This window comes from Ylistrum balloti, unplaced genomic scaffold, assembly GCF_031769215.1.
Source record: "Ylistrum balloti isolate Yb309-2 unplaced genomic scaffold, AGI_CSIRO_Ybal_v1 Utg370196, whole genome shotgun sequence".
Lineage (NCBI taxonomy): Eukaryota > Metazoa > Mollusca > Bivalvia > Pectinida > Pectinidae > Ylistrum > Ylistrum balloti.
This window is the reverse complement of record NW_026782173.1, coordinates 2703248-2731029: the sequence shown is the minus strand read 5'-3', so window position 1 is coordinate 2731029 and position 27782 is coordinate 2703248. Positions and strand designations below refer to the sequence as shown.

Below are 27782 nucleotides of genomic sequence, written 5' to 3'. Positions count from 1 at the left end.
TGGGGCCGGTCCTCACCTTTAGTCAACTGAAACTGATCCCCGACTGTGGTAGTCAGTGATTTGTCCTCAACAGTAGTACCCTGGTACTGGTTCTCAGTTGCAGTCATATGGGGCTGGCCCTCCATTATAGTAACTAGGGACTTGTCATCGACTATAGTAGACCGGGGCTGGTCCTCGACTATAGTAATATGGGGCTGGTCCTCAATTGCAGTCACCAGAGGCTTGTCCTCGACAGTTGTTGTCTCCAGGGGTTTGTCCTCAACTATAGTAGCTTAGGGCTGGTCCTCAGCTATGGTAACCAGAGGCTGGTTCTCAACTGTAGTAACCAGTAGCTGGTCATTGATTGATGTAACCTGGGACTGGTCCCCAACTGTACTAGCATGGGACTGGTCCTCGACTGTAGTAGCATGGGCCTGGTCCTGGACTGTAGTAGCATGGGACCGGTCATCGACTGCAGTAGTCTGGGGCTAGTCATCGACTATAGTAATCTTGGGCTGGACCTAACATGTAGAAACCAGTACTCTGTGGCTGGGCCTCAACTGTAGTAACCACGGGCCAGTCCTCAATAGTAGTAATCTCGGACTGGTCCTCAAGCTTAGTAGCCTGGAGGCCGGTACTCAACTGCAGCTGACAGGAGTTGGTCCTCACCTGTAATAATCAGGTGCAGGTCCTCGGCTGTAGTAGCCTTGGACTGTCCTCAGCGACAGTATTCTGGCGCTGATGCCAGGCTGTTATCAGTATAACTATAAATAGCGTCGCTATTGAATTTCCAAATCGAAGCAGAGAGAGAAAACACACAGGGCATTAGCTTATAAATATCAAACTAAAAGGTCTGTAAAGGTTTGTGAGGCTAATGAATTTCTTTTGCTTTGAAATGAACCCAAAATGTCTGGTTACGTTACGTTTTTTTTTTTTATCCACCACATCCATACGTTTCTACCAATTTTAAGATAACATCAGCTGTTTCTCTAAAATATCAAAGTCAGTAAAAATGAAAATATCACAGCATGATAAATGTGAATATTGACATCAAATTATAATTTTAGTGCCAGAAATTTTCGGTCTAGGAAACCCACAGTGACAAATCGGGATTATAGAAAGTTGGAACATTTGGTTAAAATGAATAGAAATGTGTGAGCAGTTTTACTAACAAATTTAGTGATAATAGAGAACGATTTCATTACACGTACCTTGTACTCTCATATTGACAAACATAGCTACAAGTAGTAAGGTAGGAAAAACCGCTTGGCTAGATGTGGTGAAATGAGGAGACTCACTTTTGGGGAAAAAAGACGAATGGAAAATGATAAGGCATGATTCTCGTACATATGTTCGGAGGAAAAGGGTCGAACGATGGAGATCAAACTTGTGTGTCGGCGTCGTACAATAGGGGTGCATGGTGTCGGTATTTTCATGGCAGTTAATGATAACATAGATACTGTAAAGAAACAAGAATTTCTTTAAAGTAAATTTGTAGCCAGTGTTAGCCGCCATTTTCGTATATCAAAATGTATATTTCTGGACGACAATGTCTCTGTTCCCCGTGCACATTCTACCCATATTAAACATTAACATAATCGAAATATGATTATTGGTGAAAAGAAAACTTCAGGCACGTGTTAGGAGGATCGGGAGTAAGGACGACCTTTTCCCGAGCATTTGGACGGAGATTAATCCCGTGGAAAATTCTTTTATTGATCAATTCACAAGAGATATTAAGTGTTATCCGACTGAAAGGACATCTCACGAATTATTCACTAGGTTGTTATTTATTGTGTTTAGTTCTAAATTGTTTTGAACAACTCTGCCGTAAGCCATTAAAGCACGACGTCATCTTGTCCAAATACATATTGTACAACACTACTTAATTAGATATACGAAGTCGCCCTTGTTATTTCTTACATCACACGTAATATATCATGTAAATTGTACTACAGTATATAAGCTTTAAGGAACGCGCACTACAAAACTTGGATGGCATCTAGCAATGCGTTGGTATATCAAATTACAAGCTTATCAGAAGTCCGTAACCTCCCATTGGACAAGTGTTTCATGCATATGTATCAATGTTTTATTTTGTATTAATACAAATGATAGATATAGAAAAAATCATATTTTTTATGAATAAATGATAAGAGGGAAATTTTAGTGATTTTAAAGTGTGTCATCATTGAAGCGACAAAATTCAGTCCTTCTTCAATCAAAAACCTTTCCACTTTTCGCTTAAATATACAAGATATTGAACAATTTCTGCATTGGCCACGTCTCTGTGTTATATAATATATGTAAATCTAATCTAGTGTTGGTATACCACTTACACTGTCGTTATCAGTTCGGAGACTTTGTTATTATACTATAATCAGACTGTTTATTATGGCAATATGATGATTTATCGACCCGAGAAAGTGATATGTTTCGAGGCTGAAGAAACTACCACTTTTTGGATTCATATATCATCGTATTCACCCAAAAATGGTTGATAACTGTTTCATTATAGTGACACTTCCTAAACATTTTTATATTACAAAGTGATCAGTGGATAGAAAGACAGTTTAGTGACCAACAGGAAAAGAGGTCGGAATACACAAAAAAATAAGATAAAACTGCAAACATAGTGGATGGTTTAATATTGTTTAAAACTCAGAATATTAATATGCAAATTATATCAAGGCAGGACGTTGTACAACATCATTCCATCTGGTTAAGATTATAGTCTGATCATTTAACAACAAATATAGGGAATACCTGTCACTGTCCGTGTTCCACCTGGTCATGTTTGATTGTCATATCAACCAGGAACACTGATTTAGAAGGTGAGAATATATAAAAACACAGGCATGCAATGGAATTCCATAATTCTCATTACATAAGTAAAACAGGGTGTTTATATGATATACATGGTATTATGCAGATGTTTAAATGTGTATTAGTGTATGTCAGTAAATAAAATTATATGTCGATTTATTTGAAATCAATCATGTGACCGATTCTTAAACTTAAAGTTGGTTATATCTTGAATGGTTGCTTCACAACCAAGCGCTCGTGTTTCCTTACACAGAGAGCTAAAGTTAAAATCACAAATGAGCATGATGTAACTACAATGTAAAACATTAATTTGACGATTCCGTTTATTAACTTCTAGCTTTACTGGTTTGAAGTTAATTCCCCGCGGTCCTGACTTTTCTCCGCCTCTGATATCTGTCTTACATTGTGTTTACTACTTCTAATTGACATTTTTATTAGTCAACGATGAAAGAACAATAAAATACCCGCATTATACAAGTGTATATATAAGTATTTATCAGTGTAGACAAGTTGATCGGAAATTAAAATAATTTGCTATTATCACGCACTGGGTCCCTCTTCTCAGTCCCATAGGGATCACATCCTCTATTTATACTAAAAAGGCCCCTTACCCCAAGCATGCTTCTAACCCATATATATGTATATGTATAATATTTTGTTTTCCTACAGAAGAAGAAGGATTTGAATTTGGTTAGTATTATCTGTTGGGCCCCGCCACTAAGCACCCTACGGGATTGTTCACTTCCCCTGAAGCTTCCAATCAAATATCAGTAATATCCAATGCATAGTTGCAAAGATATAATCGTTTATAGCAATATAGCCAAATTTCACCTACGCTATGCTTCAAAATATATGTTTATAGCAAAATAGTACATTAAGGATGTTTAACGAAACATCTGTTCGGTACATCGAACGAAATACAAGGCAAACAAGTTCTATTGCATGTGTTACATCTCCGATCTATGATAACAATGTCTTCTTTATCCTCTAATCATGTTCCACCATGTGATTCACAAGCTGAACGATTTCTGGGAACTCTTGTTTACAGAGGCTACACTGAAATGGCGCTACCGTGCCACTTGGCAGGACGATTATTACCTGTCTGCCGTCCGGTCCTTGTGAAACAGTGGATTGATTCGGTTCTGCAGACATCTGTTTGCCAGCCTCTTGATACTGAATTGACGAAATGGCTGTTGCTATGGCATGAGCTGTTCGCGAGTACTCTGTGTCGTCGGTGGTGGCTGATTGGGCAGGTGTAGTCTTGCCGGTTACCGCAGTTTCACCATTAACATACCTTTGTGTTTCTCCTTCATGTTCTTCCTCGATACTTTCATGACTTAATAAATGCCTTTCAAAGGCCTTCTGTTGACGAAAGGTCCTAGTACACTTCGGACATCGATAGATCCGTCTCAAACCTTGATCGTGTCTTTTCAAATGTTTCTTCAAGTTATGACGCTGATTGAAACTTTTGTTGCATATTTCGCATTGGAACGGTTTAACTGAAGAGTGTATTTTTGCGTGTACAGCAAGGTCGTCTGTGCGACGAAATGCCTTATTACAAACATTACATTTGTGGGGTCGCTCTCCGGTGTGGATTCTCTGGTGGCGCTTATAGTTGGAGTAGGAAGTGAAATACTTGGAGCATGAATCACATTTAAACTTCTCAAGAGTGCTACTGTCGGTCTCGTGTATGCGTCTGATATGCGTGAAAAGGTAGTTTCTACAAGCGAAAGATTTCCCACACACGTGACAAACATTGTTGGACTGACTGTTGTGGACTTCTCTATGTCTATTCAAATTGCTTACCGAGAAGTAGGAGGCGCTACATATTTCGCAAACGTAATTTTTAATTCCGGCGTGAACACGTGCGTGAAGTTTTAAGTCACAACGGCGGCTGAATTTTTTCGAGCATTCTGGACATTGCAGGTTTTTCCCAAGGAGCTTCGTCGGTGTTTTCTTCTGCTGTTTGATTTTCTTCTGATATGTAGTCTTTCTTTTGTCGAGAGTCACCTTACTTGACAAAGTTTCCTCGCAAATGTCATTCTCGTGGCGCTTGAGATTACCACTGCTGGCGAATACCTTGTAGCAGAATCTACATTGAAAACGAACATTCAAATCTTCAGCATACTCTTCAGGTTCTAATTTAGGTAGTACAGGTAGTATATCAGTGCCTAGTTCAGGTACTGACGTAATTGATTCTCCTTGCCCGTCACTCGTTTCCTCATATGTACTATCTTTAGATTGCAATGCATCCTGGAATGATTTCTCTAAACTTTTTTCCTCTGTATCTTCCAGTTGCGTTATTAATGCCTGGTCGTTGTCGTTATCCCGTTTAATATCACTCAAATGACCGCTCTTCTCTTCTTCTCTGTTATCCGTTAAACTGCATTCTGCTACCTCTGATAAGTGATACTCTAACTTGTGTTTCTCAAACCAGTATTTGGACTTCATTGTTATGCCACATAATTTGCACATGAACTGCCCCCTGTGTACACGACTGCAGTGGTCATGGTACTGTGTTTTGCTGACGAAGGATTTGTCACACATGTCGCAAGGAGTATCAGTGTTTAGGTCGTGACTCTGCGTGTGCTCGGTAAGTTTATATGGTGTAGAAAACCCAATGCCACATGTTGTACAAACATGCTTGCACTGTTTATAGTGTGTTTTTATGTGACTTTGGAGGTCGTCTGCTCTATAGAAAGACATAGCACAAATATTGCAACCAAATTCTCGGTTCCCTGAATGTTTTCTCATATGTCGACGAAAATTTGATGGGTTGTATTTGATGTTTAGACCACAGATATGGCATTTATGGGGTTCCTGTCCGAGGTGTAATTTCATATGGTCATTCAGGTATCGGCTACGCTTAAATGTCTTACTGCAGATTTTGCACTGCGTGTTTTTTTCACTTACATGATCCAACATGTGCTTTTTGAAAGAACTTTTGTTTGAAAATACATTCAAGCAAATTTTACATAATAATTCATTTTCTTCCATTTTGTCATGTGTAAGCTTTTTAGCAGATGGTCGAGGTGTGCGAGCGCTTCGTCTGGTAGGCGTTGGCGAGTCACCCATATCTGTCACTTCCTTTTCTAACTCCAAGATCCTCCCGGACTTGGAAGTGGGGGATGTGCTGAAGTCGAGGTGTACGTGTCGCAGTACGTCTTGATCTGTAAATATTCCTTTATCATTCTTTGTTGCACTTTCGGTAACATCCGTTTCCTCGCAGTCTATGTCCATCTCATTTTGATGAGGTACATTCGACTTGCTGCTAGGAATGCGTTCTTTTTCGTGCTTCTCTAAATCACTTTCAGTTGAAAACTTCTTCACACACTGATTGCAGTTCTGTTCTTCAACTTCGGCATGGGATAACACGTGACGTTTAAAGACTTCCTCGTCTTCCCTTAGAACTTCTCCACACACGTAACACACCTTGTGCACAGTATTATGAATCTGAAAATGTTCGTGAAACTGCTGCGCACAGTAGAATCTTTTCGTACATTCTGTACATCTATGATGTTGTTCAGCAGAAGTTATTGCCATATGCTGGTTCAAAACTTTCTGTGAAACGAAGCAACTTTGGCAGAATCCACATTTGAAAATTTGCGGATGGTCATGTGTCTGGGTAACTGGTGGACTGACTTTCTCTGGTGTGAGGTTCTCCTCGTTACCTTTTTCTGACTGATCACGTGAGCAGGAAAGGCTTTTACAGTGATGTTTCTTTAAAAACGTGCTAGACATGAAGAAGTTGGCACATTTTCCACACTTAAATCCTCGTCGATGATTCACATGAAAATCTTTGTGTCTTTTCAAGCTTTGCATACTTAAGAAGACCTTGGCACATATATTGCATTGGAACTTTCTTTTTCTCTTGGCTCCCATCTTAATGCGATGTCCCTTTAAACAAACAAGCACATGTGATGTATCATCTGTAAATCGATCATATACTATACTGTATTGTTGTATCATTTACAGCTTATACCGCGCAGTGTTCCCGCTGAATTTCAGATCTGGAAGTATATATTACAGATTTTGTTTTTAAATTTTCTACGCCATTATAACGTTCTAAATAGGAAAATCCAAGAAATTTGAGTGAACATGCACCTATTTTACAATCTAGGTTCCTTTTGCTGCTGTTTATGGGTAGCTGTCCATTTCCGCATTTTCTACATAAAATTCACCTTTCTTCTCAACTGGTCAATTTACAAAAACATTACCTATGAAAATTTTGTTCTTATTCTAATAAACTCAATTGCTTTCATGCTCATTTTGTGATAAAAAAAAATACCACCAAATGGTCCTGCCTGTAATGCACCATTTTGTTTCTATTTCTGGACATAAATATCCATTTACCCTCAGCATGTACTACCCAAGCAGTTCCGGTTGTTTCATGCACCTCTGATTAGGCTTATCCAAATTTGCTCAATTGCTAAGTCTAAGTGTCACTACATATACTCTACTGTCGTTACACACCGTCTGTACCACTACACACCGTCTGTACCACTACACACCGTCTGTACCACTACACACTGTCTGTACTACTAAAGTCTGGATCACTATCTCCCTTTATCACTACACACTGTCTGTACCATTATCTCTCTTTATCACTACACACTGTCTGTACCACTAAAGTCTAGGTCACTATCTCACTTTATCACTACACATTGTCTGTACCACTGAAGTCTGGGTCATTATCTCTATAATTACACACTGTCTGTACCACTACACACTGTCTGTACTTCTAAAGTCTGGGTCACTATCTCTCTTTATCACTACACACTGTCTGTACCACTACACAGTCTGTATCACTATCTCTCTTTATCACTACACACTGTCTGTACCACTAAAGTCTGGGTCATTATCTCTATAATTACACACTGTCTGTACCACTACACACTGTCTGTACTTCTAAAGTCTGGGTCACTATCTCTCTTTATCACTACACACTGTCTGTACCACTACACAGTCTTTATCATTATATCTCTTTATCACTACACACTGTCTTTACCACTGAAGTCTGGGTCACTATCTCTCTTTATCACTGTCTGTGCAACTACACAGTCTGTATCACCATCTCTCTTTATCACTACACACTGTCTGTACTACTAGAGTCTGGCTCGCTATCTCTCTTTTTCACTACACACCGTCTTTACCACTGAAGTCTGGGTCACTATCTCTCTTTATCACTACACACTGTCTGGACTACTAAAGTCTGTATCGCCATCTCTCTTTATCACTACACACTGTCTGTACTACTAGAGTCTGGGTCATTATCTCTCTTTTCCACTACACACCGCCTGTACCACTACACACTGTCTGTACCACTACACACTGTATGTACCACCACAGACTGTCTGTTCCATTACACAATGTACGTACCACCACAGACTGTCTGTTCCATTACACAATGTACGTACCACCACACACTGTCTAGCACTATAAAGTCAGTATCATTAAATTCTCTACACTGTCTGCATCACTACATGTAATTGGGTCATTTAATTTGAATATACAGTTGTCAATTTGTTTGTGCCCAGATTGTGCATAAAAAAGATAAGCGTGTATTATAGTATTATAATTTACAGTGGGTGATAATTGGGTTACCTACATGTATGATTACTTTTTCCTGAAGATCTATTTTGACGTCACATGACTTACACGTGATATTTATAAGTTCTAATGGTTAAGATTAAATAAAAGCTTTTGGTTAGTTTCCAGGAATATTACTTTTAAGTATGACAGTTTTTTAAAGTCTAAGTAATTTTTTAAAGATCCCGATCCCATGCTGACCAAGTTCACGTAAGTTCTCTTTTTGTAATTATTATTTGTTCATTTATCTAACTATGTAGTATATAATTCTTCTTTATACAAACCTCCATTTTAAGTTGTAACTTGGATTGTATAAGTAGTAGTATTTTTTGTATTTGTTTCAATTTTAATACAAATGTATAATGGTTCGATTATCTTGATCAGAAAAGTGAGAGAAAGTGTTTTTACTTTCGAGCAGTCTATATCTGTTAAATGGAGTACCGATGTATGGGACCATTGTTACAGCTCTCTGTCATACACATGTGAATACCTTAAACATGTATATCTATTAGAGTTTTTCGGGGGGAGGGGGTTGTTGTTTTTTTTTCAATACATGGAAGAAACCAGAGTATTTATACTTGTAATAATGTAGGTCTTTGTAGATGATTTGGAGAAAAGAAGATCTTTTGTAAATCAGTTCTATATGTAGTACATGTATTTTTCTCTATGGACTATTTTTTTACAGTATTTTTTTTATATGTTTGACTGATGTACATGTTGACCGTGTTGACTTAGATAGGGTGCCGGTTTGTCCTGTTATCTTATATACTAATCACCTTGATCCATGGCCACTGTCTGTCCGTGTGACACTGTTTGTGTTTAATACCCCATAGTTCAAGAGGTATTAAAGTGCCTCTTACTTCACTCACTTCCACTGTGATTACGCCTGTAGGATTGTACATGGTTATAAGAGAGGGGTTTTACCCTATCTCGGCGAGAGTGGCGGTGACTACTGGTCATATTTACTGTTACGATTACCCTACATAAACTAAGGACTGGTGTTGAATTGTATTTGCTCGACGATCCACGCTAACTTGATCTAAATTTGTGCATTGAGGCAGGTGCCTGACGCTACCTTGTAGAACCGTTACCGAGGGATTCACGGGCAGTACATTTTGAGATCGTTCCGCGTTACAATTAGATGCAGCGGTGGGATTTTTCGCTTCACATATAACTTTATTATGTTATAATTCATTAAATGTATTGTTTCGGATAATTGCACATGTGCAATAGTAATCATTACGAAGTTAACATATATATTTCCGTGAAACTAGTTATATGATTTATTTCTGTTTCTTTCAACCTGTGTATATGTGAATATGTTTTGTGTAACTGTATTGTGCGATGTTTGCTTCAGGGTGTCCATACAGTAATATACTGTAATACCTGTTCATACAGGTAGGTTTTAACCACACGAAATAAAAAAATCGGTGAATTTAAAACAACAACTTGGTGGTTTATTTACATGATCACACACACACTATTTGTGTCGCTATATACTGTCGTTGTATCTACATGTACATTTAAATGCTGTATAACTATACCTAGTCTGTGTCATCCTTATTTCATACTGCATATCAATCGTAATGATTAAACACTGTCTGTTTCAATGTCTGAAACTCTGAAAACTAATTTTACAATGACACGTCGACTCACTACACACCGTCTTTATCACTACACATAGTCTCTATCGATTGTCTCTATCACTACAGTCTCAATCACTACAAATTCCTCTATCAGCACTGTCTGTGCCTACTGTTATTTTATCTACCTCACCACATTTTCTGTTACTACAAACAGGGACGTATTGTTCGTCACTACACATCGTATCAAACATTGCAATGGTGGTGTGCTACCTAAATTTTCTGTTAGTTTATAAACATGGAGTACTCTCTCTTCGCTCGATACGCTACTATTTCTACGCATTTAAATTTCTACAATATTGCCCACGTTTGTGAGGGATACGACCTAAAATTGAATCTTGTACATGCTATGTAAATAAATAAAACCATTAGCGAATGTTGTATGTGTTTGTCTGATTTTCGCTACATAATGTGGCTTCAAACAGAAACAAGAAAGCGGATTCAATGATATGACCTACTTTCATTGCCAAACACAGTACGGATTATGAACCTCTATCTCAGTACTAACTTACCGGTTTCCAGTAGAAACTGTATCGATATGTGACTACTCGGTGTGGTTATTTCTTCGTGTGTTGCAATTTCTAACCTCGTTGCCCAGCTTACCAATCAATCATAATGGATATCGTTGATAAAACCAACGCCAAGACGGAACGGATTTCCTTTTTCTACCTAACGTAAGAGACGGAGACGGACAGGACAAACCGGATCTAGTAGTGACTGCACCTGTGCGTGTCGAATCAGACCCACATGAACTGCTTTTATGAACAGTATTTTTTTTTTTTTTTCAAACCACAAAGAAAAAAATCGCTTCTACCTAAATGCTATTGGCCTTGTTACAGTTACTGAACGTAATGCGAAATGACTCTGAACTTGAAGATCAAATTTTAAAAGTCTGTTAAATATATAGCCGCGTGCTAATGCTAAGCAAATCTAAAGCGGTCTATAATCTTAAATTCGACACTGTCAAAATGAGAAATAAAAATTTATTATAACAAATATCAATATATTATCCGTCACACAATACTATGAATATAGATATTAAAGTCTTTTATATCAATATTTATCAGGAAAATATAGTGTACGTATATTTTCGTCAAGTTTACGCGATATATATATGTGTGTGTATATCTAGTTCCATCAGAACGGAAATTTTATTCCCATTACTTCTGTAATACTCTAATTTTTCTATCAGTTTGTAAACAAAAGATATATACTCCGGTAAACCGTAAGTGTTGTGTTTATTACACGGGCGACCCAGCCGTACATATCCGAACCTGTCACGTGTATACCCATATACAGGACACGCATGATATGCACACGATGTATGTACAACGTGCCTACAAAGTTTTTGGTGTGTTGTGCGTTACCATAACAGTATGTCAAATAGCTATCATAACCACTTATTTTTTTCTTATTATCGTGAAATTTAAACAATTGGTGACATTGTTAGTATATGTAAAGGTAGTATGTACAATGTATATATATATAGAGTAACGTACAGTTAAATGGAATGAAATTAACAGAATCAGAAAATACGGATATGCTAGCACATGTGATACACCATGATGAAGAAAAAAATGGGTATAACCGCACCAACTTCACATAATACCTATAGGAACATTAATTATTTGTGAACTTTGATTTCCATTTTATATCGTCTTTAGTAAACATCTTACCAAGTTATTGTTTGCTCAGCGTTTGTCAGCAAATGTTTAACATGTCATAATTCTTGTTTAGGGGATCGTGACAAGAATCTAAATGGGGAATTTTACCCAAAAACTAACCTGAAGCAATTATAAAAGAGTGTTCCATCGCTGGTTGGCACCAGGACCAGTCTTTCTCAGATCGGGTCAAAATCTGTGTACAAAATGTAAAATTACAATAATAATACAATTCCTCATACAGATAAATGTAACCACATTTTGGTCTAGACAGACAATTTGTTTACCATAGTTCTAGCTAGTAAGACGAATATTTGTCATTGCCTGCGCATGATTCTGTTTCAATCAAACCTTTCCAGATGTCGGCCTAAAACGGTGATATTACGTCAAAGAGTCCGTATGGTTTGTTTCCTTGTGTAAATTTCAAATTAATATAGAACGCATTTACTATCTGCGTTTTTTTCGCACTGTCTATCAAATTGGTAACCTTATAACTAAAACACATACTATAACTAAACGGTTTTATTCTACATACTTTTATGTTTGAATAAACACGACTTCCTCTCGAGGGATCACAATACTGTCTTGCATGAAAATTTAACAAGACATAAAATATGTACACTTTACACAGAAAGCTCTTTATCAAGATTGTACTTCGGCTGTAGGTTAAATATGCAAGCAAATGAACAAGCTATGTTTAAGAATGATAAACGATACACGTATACATAATTAACCGATAAGTCGTTCACTCTGAGGGAAACAGTATCATGCCGCACTATTCAACCAATCCACCCGTCCTGTTCTAGAACTCTTGTTTGTATGTGATAAAGCAATGGTGTCGTAGATAGCGCGCTCCCTGATAAAAGACAAAACTTATCGTTTGTATGAATGTATCGGTTTCTGTTTTTCATAGAAAAATAACGCTGTTCTGCAGGTATTAATCGGAACTCAATCGACTTTTGATTAATTTTTTGTCAAGTTTATAATTTGACGACACTGCACTGATTGTTCTTTGTTTGCTTGGTTTATCAAGCGTTGATAGTTAGGGTCATTAAGGGCGAAGTCTTCTTGTAGTAAGTGGTGACTGAACAGTATGCAGGAGGCCCTTCACACCACGACACAACAGGGCGACTCTTTTTCCTGGCATCCTAAGAAACACAAATCATTTCAAGGATTGCATCACACGGCAGAATTCTCTACCGGTTGAATATAACTGCTTCCGACTGGGAAACAGACAGACATGAAATACGGAATTTTGATGCGTTCTATTATTTAAATTGCATTCTCCAAGACCCGAAACCAAAATGTGCCGATTAGTAATGCTGACCAATGAGTTTAATTGACGAGCACTATTTCTCTTTCAGATGCATCATTAAATCATCGTTTAAGTAGAAAAGGAAATAAAGAAGTTGACCAATACTTGTTTTAATGGAGTTGCTAGTCTACAATCAATCTTTTTCTGTTGCTAAAACATGATGAGAAATATTTGGTGGTTAAGAATGCAATGTATACGTCAATTTTTACATCGCACTGAAATGTAAGTTCAGTGATGGTACCAGAAATACAAGTGAATAGCACCTTTCAATATCTATTAAGATTTAGATTATGTACAGTATATCCAAATACGGATGTGGTAACGCACAACACACAAAAATCTTCTTCCGCACTAACGCACTACACAGTATCTAACGCACAACTGTGCAATAGGGGATAGCGCATTTTGTGCGATTTGTTGAAAATGGTTGGCTAATTACAGATTGAGAATTAAACCGAAAAGTCGTGCAGTCATGTCACAGGCGTGTTACAATTTGCTTTCGAAATAACCATAGACCCTGCATAAATTAGTATTTCTGTCGTATAGTTTAACACCTCAGAGAGTGTCGAGTGGTGTACCTTGGACAACAGAAAATAACTGTTATCTATGTGACAGGTTCGGATTCGTACCGGTTAACTGATGAAAATTGAAAAAAGAATTAAAAAACCAAAGACGATGTCATTTAAAGTTTAGATATAGTATAGATATAGACAGTAAAGATAATGAGTGTCTGTACACTGTATACTAAGGCTAGTCACGTGGACACGTTATAAACAACACCCTTTAAATTACGAGTGTATATAACCATGTGTCCTACCTATAGATTTGTGGGTTGATTAGGAAATATACTTAGTTCTACTCTAATGTATTCAGAAAATAAACAAACCCTATCCCACACTTATCTTTACATGTATGTCATTTCTAAATTTAAATAAACCAAGATAGAGTCATACATCTGCACGACAGATCCAAACAACGTGCTCACATATGTGCGATAGTTTATTTCGACCAGTTTCGCACACCGTGCAGACATCATGCACACATCGCACACCGTGCAGACATCATGCACACATCGCACACCGTGCAGACATCATGCACACATCGCACACCGTGCAGACATCATGCACACATCGCACACCGTGCAGACATCATGCACACATCGCACACCGTGCAGACATCATGCACACATCGCACACCGTGCAGACATCATGCACACATCGCACACCGTGCAGACATCATGCACACATCGCACATCGTGTAACATTGTATGATCCCACAACTTTGATGAGGCGATTTGGGTAAAGTAAAGTGATTCAAAAATATGGCAAAACCAAGATGGGGAGGTGCACTATCTCCATAATTCAATACAATTTCGTATTTTTATATATTTGGTAATATCTAACGTGTATACAAAAATGGCCCCATTTCTTCACAAACGTGCAGATCTCGAATGTTTTGTTTGGGTCGTCAGGAAGCAAAACAATTCACAAGGACCTTCATAAAAAGTACCATGCTCGATATATGGAAACATCCAAAATGCAAAACCGTCTCGTATACATTAAGTATTTACGAGTCTCGTATACATTAAGAATGGATGAGTCTCGTATATATTAAGTATATCTTGAAGTAAATGAAAGGATTGATGCCAGAGTTTTTTTTAACTTCATCGGGATTCACATATCGTGAACGGTTTCTCTTTGATCAAATATTGATCATTACCACTTGACATATGATAATATTTTATCCGAACAAACTTAGTTTAGGTTCATATGGACCTTGGTTTACATTCATACATGTAGGTACATGATTTTAAGTGTTGTTATGATGTGCAATGGTTTAACAAACCGATCGCGATTTGATGATAGCTTGTCAAATCGCCTACTTAGGACACGGACACACGCATTGCGATGTAAACATTTTTTGGCATAACGTACGCACACCTGTATGAAAACTAAGCAGACATTATTTATAAAACATCAGAGGATTATATTGTGTACAAAGTCCCTGTGATAATGAACAGAATTCCAGTCTATAGTTGCCGATTCCTGCTTCACTATGAACTGTCTCTTTATTACTGATAGGAATGAGATACAGTAAGATACCAACAGATTCCATCATTGCCGTGACAGCTGGATGACGTACAGAAGTAACGATCCACAGAGATTTAAAGACTTCCTACCCGCTGTATAGCTTATTATTAACACATGGTGTCTCAGCAGAAGACAACATGCACTTGACATGTTGATTTTGCCAGAGACGGATTAAAACAGTGAGACACGGAGTTACGGAACCGAACACGGGCATTTTAATCAGCAACACAAGCAAACATGTCCATCAGCAGATTCGTCATATAGGCTCAAAAATTAGCCATGTTTGTCAAGTGAACGCCAAAAAATTAGTAAACATGTCTCTGTACGGTTATTAGCTCGATACAGTAAAATAGCATTTTCTACCACGCTATGACAGCGTATGAGAAACGACGTCTTGTCATTAAAGAGAAACTTCCTGATTTCAATTGCAGATATATCAAAACTGCGGTTATCGATACAAATGTGTACACAGATGTATTCATAGCTTGGAACATAAAAACAGAATACACTGATTACCATAAACAAGGAAAAATCCGTTAGAAGTACATGTAGACCTCGCCGTGCTTATATATTAAAGCTTACTCTTTTTATTACTGAAAACCCCCACATTAAATATTTGTTTAAAAAATTCTACTTAAGTATACATGTATGTAAGGTTTTCTTTAAGGAACATTTACCTATGTTGACGAATATTTGGCAGTAAAATGTGAAATCTATAAAAGAACAAGCAATGTTCCTTTAACTTTCCCAAACTTTACAGTCTATATATTGCCTTCTTCCATGCTCAGGGCCAGTGTCATGCCACTTATGAAGGTAAGTGTTGTTTACTTTAGGCACGTGGGTTAACTCTGTTGGTCGGGTGCTGATAGTGGGTGACTACAACTAAAACACCTATACAAAGTCAGGAATCATCCTATATACGAACACAGTTCTAGTCATTCTGCCATGGAGTCGGGCAAATATAGTTTCCAGACTGGAGTAAAGAATACTTTTACTGTAGTAGATTATGTCTTGTTTGGACTCATATTATGCGTGTCAGCATCCATTGGTCTGTTCTATGCCATCAAAGACCGTAAACGCCAGAATACTCGAGAGTTCCTGATGGCGGGAGGAGACATGAACCCTCTGCCAGTGTCTCTATCACTTTTGGCTAGCTTTATGTCCGCCATTACTCTCCTTGGAGTTCCAGCCGAAATGTACAATTACACCACAATGTACTGGTGGATAGGACTGGGGTACCTTTTTGTAGCCTTTGGAGCAGCACATGTGTTTATCCCCATCTTCTATAAACTTCGAGTAACAAGCGCCTATGAGGTACGTATTGGATTGTCCATACAACCTAGGCTACATATACTGCATTACGTACATGAATCTATATAGGGGTTTTAAATAGAAGATAAGGATGCCTGTAATAATCTTCTTTTAGAAACCCGTAATTATTAAAATATAGTAATAATAAAAGTCGAAACCATAGTATAGAGGTGAGTTTTCCATGAAAATAAAAAAGGAGATTTACGATTATAGCGACTTTTAACGACGAGGAATGTAAGTTGTAAAATCCCGACAATATATCAATATTTTAAAAATCGACTGGAGCACTGCTAAATATGTGAAGGAAGTTTGCCGGGTTGCTTGAAAATGAGATATATACAGTGAAACTTCAATATTAATACCACATTGGAAATTGACAAAAGTGAACATATATGTAAAGTAAACTGAATTAAGTAAAGTACAATGGGTTGCTTGTTGTTTCTTTTTAATTTTTTTTTTGTTTTTTGTTTTTTTGTTTTTTTGTTGTTGTTGTTGTTGTTGTGACAGATGAAATTCAAGGCCTTACTGGTCTTAATTGAGAAGTGGTCTTAATAGTAAAGTATATATAATATATATATATATATATAAATATATATATATGAAGATTTTTTTTCTGACGGAAATGAAGTGGTTTTCAAATTGCGTAATTCGTACACTTTTGGCATAAACACTGTGTTAAAATCCATTACTCTCCTTCCAGTATCACCTCACGTATCATTGGTATGAACAATGTACACTGTTCCACTATACATGTAGTAGTCTGTGTATCACTTAACATTTCAAACCATAAATTTAAATACAATACTTTGTAATCGAGGTGCTCAATTATCTGTAACCCTTTTTGTTTCATTTAGAATTTTAAGTCCTGACAATAAGGATAAAATATCAAATACAAAATGTATATCCAAAGTTGGTTGAAGTTTTTAGAATTCAAATATCGTTTTAGTTTTTTTTTTAATTTTTGGAGTTTTTGAAATATAGTTCCAAAAGCTCAAAACAACCCACCGAGTAGTTTACGATTGTTCTGTATAATCTGCCTTTCAGATTTTTATCATTTCTCTGTAGTACATTGTACGTAGATTTGTGTAGATGTGTAGAAACCATTAATGCAATATCCCCTCTCTCCGTAGTATTTGGAATACAGATTCAGTAAAGGCGTGAGGACGGCAGGATCAATGACATTTTCTGTACAGATGGTAAGTCCATACCTGTTGTAAAATTGATGACCCCTATTGCTAGATACCTTAAAATGTATTACTTACTACACCACCACTGTTACAGTCCCTGTGTAAATACAATGTAATTGTCTATTATTGAAATTGCGTACTACATTACGTACTTAGTACATGTTTATTTGTGATACAATGATTTTGCGCACCATCGGCCATTTTCAACCTTTAAAAAGTAAACGTTGTCACTCATATATTGTATGTTTCTTTTATCATTTAGACCTAAGAACTTACAGCTTTCGATTTAGTTACGTGTACCGCCTTCTTATTACACGGGCTGTTTTGAAGGAAAAATATTTTAAAAACCAACAATAATCACGTGTACTTTGATCCTTTCCTTCAACGTAACCAACAGGGAAAGTTATGAACCGAGCTGTATGATAACCAAGATGATTTTAATTTCTCTATAGTGGTTTTCTTTTTTTCTTTGTTATTTATTATAGCGACATTCCTGCACCCACAATTAATGGAATTTATATTGATACCGTTGATTCGACATGTTCCCAATATCACGACTTTCGTGGAACTGACAGACAAACTCACATGGGGTTTCGAGATATGCAGGTTGATGAAGATTATTGGAAAGTTTTACGTTCTTTATGATGGTCTCATTGCTTGTGCGATATGAAGTATTACGTGTTTGATGTTCGATCGTTTGCCTTGTGGTTCCGTTGTCGCTTTCTTGTCATTACCTAGATTGACCGACCATGATTTACATGGAGAGTGTCGTCTATAAAATAGAAGATAGTTACTCTTTCGGAACATCAGGGCCCAGTTGTTATTTTCTATACTTTATCGGGGTTTCTGTGTAAATCTTTCGGCCATAGTTTGCCCTAGTTTCACGGAATTTGGGTTTGAATTTGAGAATCCCTTGTCATGTCGGTAATTTCTTTATTGTTATCTTACATATAATTTTACAAGACGCGAGAACAGTGTGAAACTACTCGTTACTGTGGTTATCTTGTTTGCATTAGTTTATTACATCTACTTCCTGTTTAAGCGATGAATTAATCAGTACAAGTGTTCTGTATACAGGAATAGGTGATTTATAATGGTCATCAAACCACCAGTAAGTTTAGCGGAAGTAATCCTCGTGGTTTACATTTCATCATATCAATATTCTATTTACTTCCTACATTTCCCGTTTATAGTGGTTATGTTTGAGTACTGCTTCTATTTTCCATTGCACTTTTATTACATCATTTCTTAAAACAATTCATTTTAAGTTAGAGAAATTGTTATATTTGTGCCGACCATTAACATAATGTTTTTGGTTGCTTTAGAATATAATTTTGTGACATGTGGAGGGTTTTCAAGCGAGAATTATATGGGCGAGTCTTCCGCAACATTCTAGCTCAATGACTGTTCATAATTGTTTTTTTTTGTTTTGTTTTTTGTTTTGTACCATTGGCGATATCAATTGATTATGTTTATATCACTATGTCAATTTCCCCATGTATAAAGAATTTTATTTTTCAGTTGTTGTATATGGCCTTGGTGTTATACGCCCCTTCTCTAGCACTCAATGCCGGTATGTATTGGGATACATGTATATCATTGCTTTTTTCTATCTGAATCTATCATTTTTAGTCTGTATTTACAGTACGAACAAGTTATTTAAGCAAATTTATAATACAGAACATATAAAAACGTCGAGACATATTTAACTTGGTATTAAATGACTGTCAATTTCCATGCTGATTCCTGACACCTGTTTACATTTCCAGTGACGGGATTTACATTGTGGGGATCAGTGATAGCTGTGGGGGCTGTCTGTACCCTCTACACCTGCCTGGTACTGTATACTTTCATTTTCAAGTTTAATTATATCCAAATGCAATACAGCATATAGGTACAAGTGCATTGTATACGTAATTAAATGATCAAAATTCATATATGTAATGTACAAGATGGCGGAGGACAATTCCACTCAAAAACACAAACATATATATAGCTAATACATGTAGTATGAATCAATTACGTGATGAAATACTGTTGGTATGATGTTACTACATATATGAAGAAACAATACATAAAAAGCACCGCAGCATTTCAATTAAGTACTATTTAACGAGTTATTGACAGTTATCAAATAACTGTTATGATACATTTATACGTATTCATCCTTTCAAATTATATTCCAATATAATGCTTTCTCAGAGATGAGATTTTTTCTTTTAGCAGTAGCGTACAACAAATATTTACCCAGTCTGTTTAAAGATTTAACACTTTTACAGGTAAATAATTCTGCTAGTTATATTTTAATGTACTTTTTTTCTTAAATCAGAATATGCTGGACAAAGTAGTACAAAATCTTTATCGTCGACGTCATTTTTATTACACAGTGTACATACTCTCTGCCGTCTTGGGATGTTATTATAGCGCCATGATTCTTTGTTAAGACTGTATCCTTGCATGCAAAATTGACTCAATGCTTTTTTTAACTTAAAAAATAACGGGCTTTGTCAGAAAGAACTGGGTACAAAAGGTATCAACAAGGTGTTTGTACAAATGACATTTGAAAGAAGCAAAGATTAAAAACATCATGGACACGTTGAGCATGCGTTTGCAAAAATGATATTCATTTTGTATATGTTGTCTATACCAAACATAGTTAAAACCCAAACTACAAAGTTCAAACTTAATTTAATAAACTCCATTAATTTTTACAATAAGGTTTTCTAATATTCAATCTGACTAATGCGTCATAGCATGCCTTTAACATATATATGTTGTTCCCGAGATGTTATTGTTTTCAAAAAGCAGAAAATAAATAGTGGGCTATTTTACGAAGACGCCGTGATAAACCTCCTATGAAAAAACAAAAACACATGCCTTTCTTTTTGATGTTGATTTGGACAGGGCGGCATGAAGGCGGTGTTGTGGACAGACACTTTCCAGGTAACCATGATGTTTGCCGGCCTCATTGCAATTCTAATCAAGGGGAGTATAGAAAGTGGAGGCATGGGGTTGGCATGGCAACGTGCAGAGGAAAGTGGCCGAGTGGTTTTTGACGAGTATGTAATATCTAAATGTAGAGACGTTTGACGAATATGTGTTTTTTATGAATACGATACCTTTACACGAGCATAGATATTTTGATTTGTAATTGATTATACATATATCAGTGGACAATGACAAAATGACTCATATACATTGAGCAAGAGATTTACTTATCCTATTTCTCCCACAGCTTTGATCCAAACCCCGCCAAACGCCATAGTGTATGGTCTCTTGCGGTCGGTGGAACATTCACATGGGTGGCCATTTATGGCGTAAACCAGGCAATGGTACAACGCTGCTGCACGTGCTCAACACTTAAGAAAGCTCAGCTGTGAGTTATTTTATAATACTTTGACCTTATCCTGGATACCGATCAAACTCTTGCAAGGCTTTTGGTGTCACTGTTATGATATGCTCTAGATAATGTTGACTTTAAGACCAGGTGGTCTCAAATGCTAGATGCTGGTCCAAATATGGTAGCCATCTTTCCCGTTGAAGCAGATGATCGACTGACTTCAGTATTGAAGAAATATCTGATGACGACATGCTCAGATGTGCCATCGAAATGTGAGGCTTAGAATAAGATGATGATTATATCAGTGACTTGTTACGATTCCCTCTCCTCTGCTTTCAAGTGGGTTTGTGCGTAATTTCATGATGTCGAGAAAATGACGATAACAGTTAGGCCTTGGCTAGAGTAGACCTAGGTCATGTTCTGAATCCAGGGATCACGAATGTTTGTAAAATCACGACTTACTAAAATCATATCACATGGTATTGTCTCTTACCTTTTACTTTTTAATTTTATACAGGATACAAAAATCCTAATCTCAATTTGAAAGAAATGAGCAAAGCTTTTTCCAATTAGACAACGACATATCGAATTTTATATTTGTAAATTAGGAATCAATATAAACGAAAGTTTGACATATAACCCAGTCGGAAAAAATATGTAAAGCCTTTTTTATATGTGTGGACTTATATCATGACCCGAATCTGTTGACAAATTGACTGAGAAGTGGATGGAGGTTCTACGCCGTCAATGGTTGAAAGGAGCGTTGTGATTGGCATAAATAATGTCAGTTACTGTTTCGAACAAAGAAATGTAGATCTAAGGTGTTGTTAAACTTCGTTAACATTACTTTTTTGACATCGCTTTAAGACTTAAATCACTTTAGAATGGTGACAAGATTTATGCAAATAGAGGAAATTCGATTATAAGTTTTGATTTTAACATGAAAAGAAGTCGAGTGTTCATGCGCTAATTTTTAGTAGATGCATAAAACAAGAATAGTATTCCCTAAATTAATCGTATTCATGGTTCATCAATAATCTTTTTTTTTCTAGAAATATAGTATAGTTTAAAACGTTATACTTTATACTGACATTATTCTGAGATATTATATTGGTTAATCATAACAAATCAGAAGTCTCTGGCTTACATTATCATATGACGTTTTTATATAACAGAGATACTAAATATATACATTTGATTATATGACAGAGCCATATGGATAAACTTCCCAGGACTGTGTTTGATCCTGTTCCTTTGCTGTTTGATCGGTATGGTGATGTATGGGTTTTACAGCCGTTGTGACCCCTTCAAATTCGGACTTGTTGAGAGCTCCGACCAGGTAAGCTGTCAAAAAATGGTCCTTCAAACGAAATATTTCTGTTTGCACCGTATTACATTACTATTTATAATGCAATAAAAATGTGAAATCATCTGACCTGGTGTATCTTATATGAGAGGAGAGTTTCCAAGGTTTCTTGCAACAATGACAGTAAATACTGAAATAAATACGTACAGTTATATCATGTGAAGTCCATATTATCTTTGTCTTTCCTTGTCCAAGTCGTTTAGCTTTGATCGTTTCAATTGTATCCTATCTTGAAAACTTACAAATGCTATCTGCTTCTGAAAAATGTACAGTCTGTATCTCACCTGTATGAGTGTTTGACATGGCATTTGAGAACTTGTGGTATGTATTTGACAAAACTTGTATCTGAAGTAGTGCTCGTACGTCACGGTATATTCAGCTAATTGATAAGTTTGATAAGAACTACCCTCATTTTTACTATTGACAGTTACTTCCTTTATTTGTGATGGATGTCCTTGGAACAGCACAAGGATTCCCAGGACTTTTTGTTGCCAGTCTCTTCAGTGGAGCTCTTAGGTAAACCTTAAAATGACAGCTAATTCTGATTATGATCACAGCCAGATAGGGACTATTTTAGGTAAATCTTAAATGACTGCTCAGCTAAATATGATCATGATCACAGCCAGATAGGGACTATTTTAGGTAAATCTTACAATGACTGCTCAGCTAAATATGATCATGACCACAGCCAGATAGGGACTATTTTAGGTAAACCTTACAATGACTACTCAGCTAAATCTGATCACAATAATAGTCTCAGGCAGGCCTAATAGGAATCACGCATCTATAAGTAAATTTTACTTATTTCATTGAATACTAATATTAGCCATTGAGTCGTTTCCATTCAACGAGTGACTAGTTTCAGAAGAACACACTTGACTTGTATCGACTCGGTATGTGTCCAGCGTCACAATAAAAATATATTTGTGTCAATTTCAGTACAATATCATCCGGATTGAACTCGCTATCAGCAGTGGTACTACAAGACGTCATCAAGTCTTACTTTCTACCGGACATCTCCGAGCAGCGTGCGACACTCGTGTCAAAGATACTAGGTATTGACCCTCTCAGTTTCCTTGTGAAAGCTTGTCTTTCTAAATTCACGCTTTATTTAAGCAGCATATATTTGCTGGCGTACGTTCATTGAATAGAATCTGGTCGCCGCGACATGTACGGTTTTTAAAACCAAGGCGAATGTTTCCCTGTAAACAGTGCAACGACATTCCCGTTCACACCGTTTTAGTAAAATAGTTTCTTCTTACTTCAACTTTAGATAATAAGAGATATAATAGTCTACTGTTCAAACTTCACGATACGCTATTCTGAAACAAAGTATCCCTCCAAACGTTTATGATGATGTGTATTTTGTGTTACTAGCCCTGATATTTGGTGTAATCTGCCTCGGACTGACTTATGTGGCGTCCTTGCTCGGAGGAGTTTTGCAGGTATATGTATTTTCCATCTCGTACAATGTGCTGTAAGACGAATGATTGTTTTAAGACGCATGACAATGTGCTGTAAAACTCTTGCTGTTAACATACTGTACATTGCACATGTCTGGAGACAGTTGCCGTAGGTCTTTCATTTAGACTAGCAAATTCAAGGATGCTTCTGTTAACGAATCTGCTTTTTTTCTTCAAAATATCATATATTGACGTTCTGATAAGAATTAAGATAATTTCTAATGTCATAACCAACGCGTCTCTTGTCTTATGTAATGAGAAATTAAAATGAAAAAAGCAACTCCGTTGACCCCAAGCCGTTTTTAATTTTATTTTTGAAATAATTCTATAGTGATACTGGCCATTAGTTCTTCACCAGCTTACTGGCATGTATATAACATATATAACCCATAATAGTCAAGTTTAAATCATTACATCGATTTATTTCTTGTTTCCAAAGTTAAACGCTTTTTTTTCTTCAATAAAGTTCTTGGATTTGTTCCTTCTTTTTGAATTTCCACAGTTATTCATGTTCTGTTCCACAGGCTGCACTATCTCTGTTTGGTATGATAGGTGGACCACTGCTTGGGCTATTCATCCTAGGAATGATGTTCCCTTGGGCCAACAAATGGGTAAGAAAACGTTCAACAATTAGCTTGATATTTTATACTAAAATGAATTGCATCACAAGTAATGTACTATTTCTTTGTCAGGGAGCGTACGCTGGTCTTCTGTTTGGACTTGTGTTTATGTTCTGGATAGGGGTAGGAGCACAGATATACCCACCGGCCATCCCAAAGCCACCTGTCTCCACCGAGGATTGTAACTGGAATCTTACTATCGCACCAAATATAACCATTACACCGTTCGACCTTAATAATACATCGGGTGCTCCTACAAACGAGGACAGGTAGGCATCATTATTCATTATTTGAGAATGGTTCCAGAACCAAAGAAGTGGTCAATTTGGACATTGGAAATAGACTGTGAATATCGGGATAGCATGGAAACGTAAATGGAAATGTATAAAACACGTATAATTAATATCCATAACAACGTTACTGTTTTTACCGTGATGTCCCTAAAAAGCAAAATAGATATAAATCTATTCCAGTTGTGTCTTTACAATTATTGACATGGTGTCCCATTCGTCACTTGGTTTGATGACGATTGCTTTCTGGGTTATCTCTGACTTTATCTGGCAGGTTTTCACGAAAATGATATTTGCTCAACACCGCTTATTCAACAAAATGCATTTCTCATCCCGTAGGAGAAAATTTCAAGCATTTTATAATATATAATCATAAGTACTTCAAAATACATGGGACTCCAGGCAGCAATGAATTCTCCATAGATCGATGAAAGGCTAAATCCACCCCGATTTCCTGTGTGAAATTCAGATTAGATATTATCAGAATGAATGTGTAATACATGGCAATGTACCTCAAGTTGCCGAAAAAAACAAATTTGATACTAAGTAGTAGGTTTTATTTATTCTCGCGTTATAAGCCTTGATTCTGCAGTAAAATATTATAAGTTACATTAGAAGATCTTTACTGATACAGGTTATTGACAACGGCAAAATATTCCTTCAGGAAATAGAAAATGACTTTAAAGTTTGGCAACTCTGTTGTCTACAACGTAAATACAGAGATAGTTTAAAAAGTAGTTGTTTCTCTTCTTTAAATGCTCATAGATGACATGTTGATGGTTGCATTATTTAGCAACATGTGTCCCTCTGTGTTTTGTTTTTCATCTTAATTTCTTCAACATTCTAATCACCAATTGGCGTTATTACAATCGGTGTCTAATGAGAGACACATTTCTTCTTTTAATAGTTATTGCAGATCAGGTAAATATGCTTCAAAAGATTATCAACTCCCTCTGGATGACAAAGTTTGAATGCCTTTTGACATGAAAAGTCCGAGATGACCTATGTCTACTTCCAAGCACAATAAGGTGTAACAAAGTTACATGCGGTATGAACATACATACCTAATGAATACACAGATTTACCAATGTAATCGCTCCGTGATTCACTCAAGTTTGACAGAGAAAATACTTGTCTGACTTTCGGATTCCTCTGTTTCTTGTAAATCTTACCACAGCATTGGATATAATACCCAGTCTTGACAAATGTTTCAAATCGTTGATTCATGAAAGCGGTATACATGGATGTTCCCAATCACAACTTCGACGACAAGGTAGTCTGACATCATCCCAGGATGATAAAGACAGTGAAATTGGTTTTTACATGGAGGCTTTCATTGTCCTTTCTGACTAATTCTTTATTCACTAAACAGATGTGGTTGATGTTTAATTTGTCGATCTTCCAAAATGAGGTTCGCACCTGGTATGTCAAACATTCTGTAATTAGCCGCAATCTACACGGTATTGGATCATCTGTGATATTTTGTTTCGTTACAGCGATCCCGTGCATAAACTGTACACGCTGTCATATATGTGGTACAGTGCTACCGCCGTTTTGGCCACCTGCGTGATGGGGCTGATTGTCAGTGGATTTACAGGTAAATTTTACAAGTATTAGAATTTACGGCTGCTAATCAGTGAAGTTTTATGTAAAAGTGTTGCAGTTGGATAATCAGAATGGAATTACATGTAAAAGTATTACTGGTGAATATGTAGTGGAAATTAAGGAGACTTTGTGATTACAGGAAAATGTTACTTGTGTATGAGTATAAAGGGTGGATTATAGATACGATTCGGGTTATTATCAAAAAGTGTTCCTCGAACAACGAGTGGCTTTTAAATGTGACAAAAAACCACACTTAAAACATAATAACAACTACCCTGAATCTAGGCATACATATATGTACGTTATTCTCAATAATGACACGTTCAGGTATGGCTAAAGCTAACGTGTTCATTCAGCTACAAACATGCATTACATAATCGCTCAAGTACCATCTCCCAGCGTGAGAAAACAACATATACTTTGGTCGCTTATAAAATATGGTATGTTCTAGTATCGCTGTATATCTTTTGAAGAACTAAGAAAGTTATAAATAGTATATATAACTTCTGGCAGGATTCAATGACCCCAAGGAAGCTGATGCTCGCCTTATGTGTCCACTGTTTGATATTCTCTTCCCTTGTCTACCGGAAAAGATCCGCAAACCTTTGCGCTTCGGCGTGGACTACAGCACATTACAGGTATTTCTGTTACTAGTATGGTTTATCATTGACCTTCTTTAAATGACGTGTTTTCGTTACGTTTTTTTATATTTAGATACACAACAAGAAGCGTTACCAGGGACTTTGAACCTTATTTTCCATATGATGTAATGTTATTAGTAATTTTATTTCGGGAAGGGCGTATACATTATTTGTTTTAAGTTGTTACTGAAGGATGTGTTACTTAGATCAGTTTCTGAACTATGCATCACTTTGTGTCAATTGTGAAGTTTATATGACGTTATGTCATTATTTAAGTTTGTTTTAATGTCATTATCGAAGTTTGTATTACTTTGTTTTGGTCCGCTTATAGAGGTTTGCGTTATGCCGCGTCCCGACTGAAGTTTACATTACTTGTCTCATTGACGAAGTGTATGTTAATTCTACCTCTTTCTGAAATACGTTATATTACTTTGTGTTAATTCTGAACTTAGTATTTTTAGGAACTGTTACTTGCAATACAATTATTCATTATCTGTATCAATTTGTATCATTATTTAAGTTGGTTTAAGTTTGAGCGTCACGGATGGCGGTATAACTAGTACTTCCAATAGATGTCTGTTTGATTTACATCATAAATGGCTCATCTTTTTTTCAGACCACTCCCGGTTACGGCATTGAGCAGGGCAAGGAAATGGATGGGAATGCAATTACATTGTCGAACGACAAAAATAATTTTCAGAATAGCTTTAGTAAAATCAACGGGAAAGAAGGTGGAAGCAGGTCTGCTAGTCAGGACAGTGGTTTAGGACAGGAAGGCTGTGATGGAATAGATAATGATCCGCCCATATACAGCCAGATCAGCGAAGATTCGACAACCCATACTACCAAATTATAA

The 27782-nt window shown here is 36.6% G+C and overlaps 2 protein-coding genes across 2 annotated transcripts; one reads left to right on the top strand and one right to left on the bottom strand.

The window, feature by feature from the left end:
* Positions 1-2608: 2608 nt before the first annotated feature.
* On the bottom strand, positions 2609-10627 carry LOC132551353 (zinc finger protein 595-like). The gene is made up of 2 exons (XM_060215493.1): positions 10550-10627; positions 2609-6702 (listed from the first exon to the last, which is right to left on the bottom strand). The coding sequence occupies exon 2, from the start codon at positions 6685-6687 to the stop codon at positions 3793-3795; it is 2895 nt and encodes a 964-aa protein (XP_060071476.1). The 5' UTR covers positions 6688-6702; positions 10550-10627; the 3' UTR covers positions 2609-3792.
* Positions 10628-16048: 5421 nt separating this feature from the next.
* Positions 16049-27782, top strand: LOC132551413 (sodium-coupled monocarboxylate transporter 1-like). Its single transcript, XM_060215554.1, has 15 exons — positions 16049-16417; positions 17545-17610; positions 19123-19174; positions 19371-19438; positions 20506-20660; positions 20837-20977; positions 22151-22280; positions 22735-22823; positions 23247-23362; positions 23685-23752; positions 24295-24381; positions 24463-24659; positions 26177-26277; positions 26799-26923; positions 27543-27782. Exons 1-15 carry the CDS (start codon positions 16049-16051, stop codon positions 27780-27782), a joined length of 2004 nt encoding a protein of 667 aa, XP_060071537.1.

Excerpts from the sequence above, each read along its gene's own strand:
- LOC132551353 (XM_060215493.1), bottom strand. The coding sequence starts at position 6,687 with ATGGGAGCCAAGAGAAAAAGAAAGTTCCAATGCAATATATGTGCCAAG.
- LOC132551413 (XM_060215554.1), top strand. The coding sequence starts at position 16,049 with ATGGAGTCGGGCAAATATAGTTTCCAGACTGGAGTAAAGAATACTTTT. Across the intron at positions 22,281-22,734 it reads TTGTTGAGAGCTCCGACCAG|TTACTTCCTTTATTTGTGAT; the intron begins GTAAGCTGTCAA and ends TACTATTGACAG. Across the intron at positions 24,382-24,462 it reads TCCCTTGGGCCAACAAATGG|GGAGCGTACGCTGGTCTTCT; the intron begins GTAAGAAAACGT and ends TTTCTTTGTCAG.